Source organism: Orycteropus afer, unplaced genomic scaffold, assembly GCF_000298275.1.
Source record: "Orycteropus afer afer isolate SDZICR_OR568_19922 unplaced genomic scaffold, OryAfe1.0 scaffold00010, whole genome shotgun sequence".
Taxonomy (NCBI): Eukaryota; Metazoa; Chordata; class Mammalia; order Tubulidentata; family Orycteropodidae; genus Orycteropus; species Orycteropus afer.
Window position 1 is genome coordinate 20,558,706 of NW_006921597.1, and position 1,498 is coordinate 20,560,203.

General features: G+C 41.4%; 1 protein-coding gene across 1 annotated transcript in view; it reads left to right on the plus strand.

Annotated features, from left to right (window-relative positions):
- WDR47 (WD repeat domain 47) overlaps positions 1 to 1,498 on the plus strand; it is a 78,343-nt gene that overhangs the window by 71,623 nt on the left and 5,222 nt on the right. Inside the window, exon 12 of the mRNA XM_007949869.1 lies at positions 578 to 709. Coding sequence (XP_007948060.1) covers positions 578 to 709 — 132 coding nt within the window. The remainder of the gene's footprint in view (positions 1 to 577; positions 710 to 1,498) is intronic.

Below are 1,498 nucleotides of genomic sequence, written 5' to 3' on the forward strand. Positions count from 1 at the left end.
GGAGGAAGTGCAGCCAGAATGCTCCTTGGAAGCAAGAATGGCCAGACTTTGTCTCACCTATTTTGGTCATGTTGTCAGAAAGGGACCATTCCCTGGAGAAGGATGTCATGCTTGGTAGGATGGAGGGTTGACGAAAGAGGGTGAGGCCTTCAACGAGATGGATTGATAACGGTGGCTGCAATGATGAGCTCAAGTATAGCAGGGATTGTGGCTGGCACGGGATCGGGTAGTGTTTCGTTCTGCTGTGCATGGGGTCACTATGAGTCAGAAACAACTCGACGGCACTTAACAACAACAACAACAGTTCTGATGTCCTGAAATACTGAAAGAGCCTACCATACTAATGGCATCACCAAAGAAAGATTGTTTGTTCAGTACAGCTTTGCTGTTGTGCATCTTACTGAGTTTTTATTATTTGAAAATAGCCAATATATTTAATCTAGGTAGAAAATCTCTCTCATATAGTATGCTTGATTAACCAGACCATCACATGCCCAGTGGAAAGGAGTACTTAGCTTTGAATGTGTTAAAGGAAAGTATTATTCCACAGTATAACATTATACATTATCTTTTATAGGGCATATTTTAGCACTTTATACCTGGAGTGGCTGGATGATTGCATCTGGTTCTCAAGATAAAACTGTTAGATTCTGGGATCTTCGAGTACCAAGTTGTGTTCGTGTTGTTGGCACAACATTCCATGGAACTGGTAGGTTTTTCTGGGATTTAAATGAAGTTGTAAGAGAAAGAAATGTTAAAGATTGCACTAGCCTACTAATAATAGAAACAATAGTAACATAAGTATTTGATATCTTAATGATTGGGCAATCCTACTTCCGTAGTGATACTGCCTCGGAAACCCAAGGAGGGGTCGCTATGAGTCGGGGCCGACTCGATGGCAAACAACAACATCATCTTAATGATTACTTTCAATTCTTTAAAAATGCTTTAATCTCTTACTTTATATGTAAAAATAATAATTCAGCTTAGGAAACTGAGGTACAGGGAAACTAAATATTGTGCCCTAAAGTATGCAGTTGATAGTAGTAGCACCATTTTAGAATTTAGAACTTTAAAAATAATTTTTTTAAATACATGCAACTGTAAAATTTCAAGTTTTACAAAAGGTTATTGCAAAAAGGGCAAGGAGGCCACATATTCTGACCTCCTAGAACCCCACAAGAGGAAGACAAAATCACCATCAATAGCCCAAGGCCTATTACTGCAAGGCCAGTCATGCTGTCTCCCTCCAGCTCTTTCACCAACCGTTCCTTCCAAAGCACCCACCACCTCTCTCCTGGGTTCGATAATTCGCTTCAGTGGTCACACAGAACTCACAGATTATGGGGTTTATTAGGGAAGCACCAGGCTACAATTCAAGTTCAGGAAAAACGCTCAGTCTCTCTCCCAGCCCACCATCTCTCAGACAAGTCTCTCACAGTCTCTCCCCCAGCAGTGCATGTCCCTCGGTGTCTTACTCAGCAACGCGTGTCTCTTG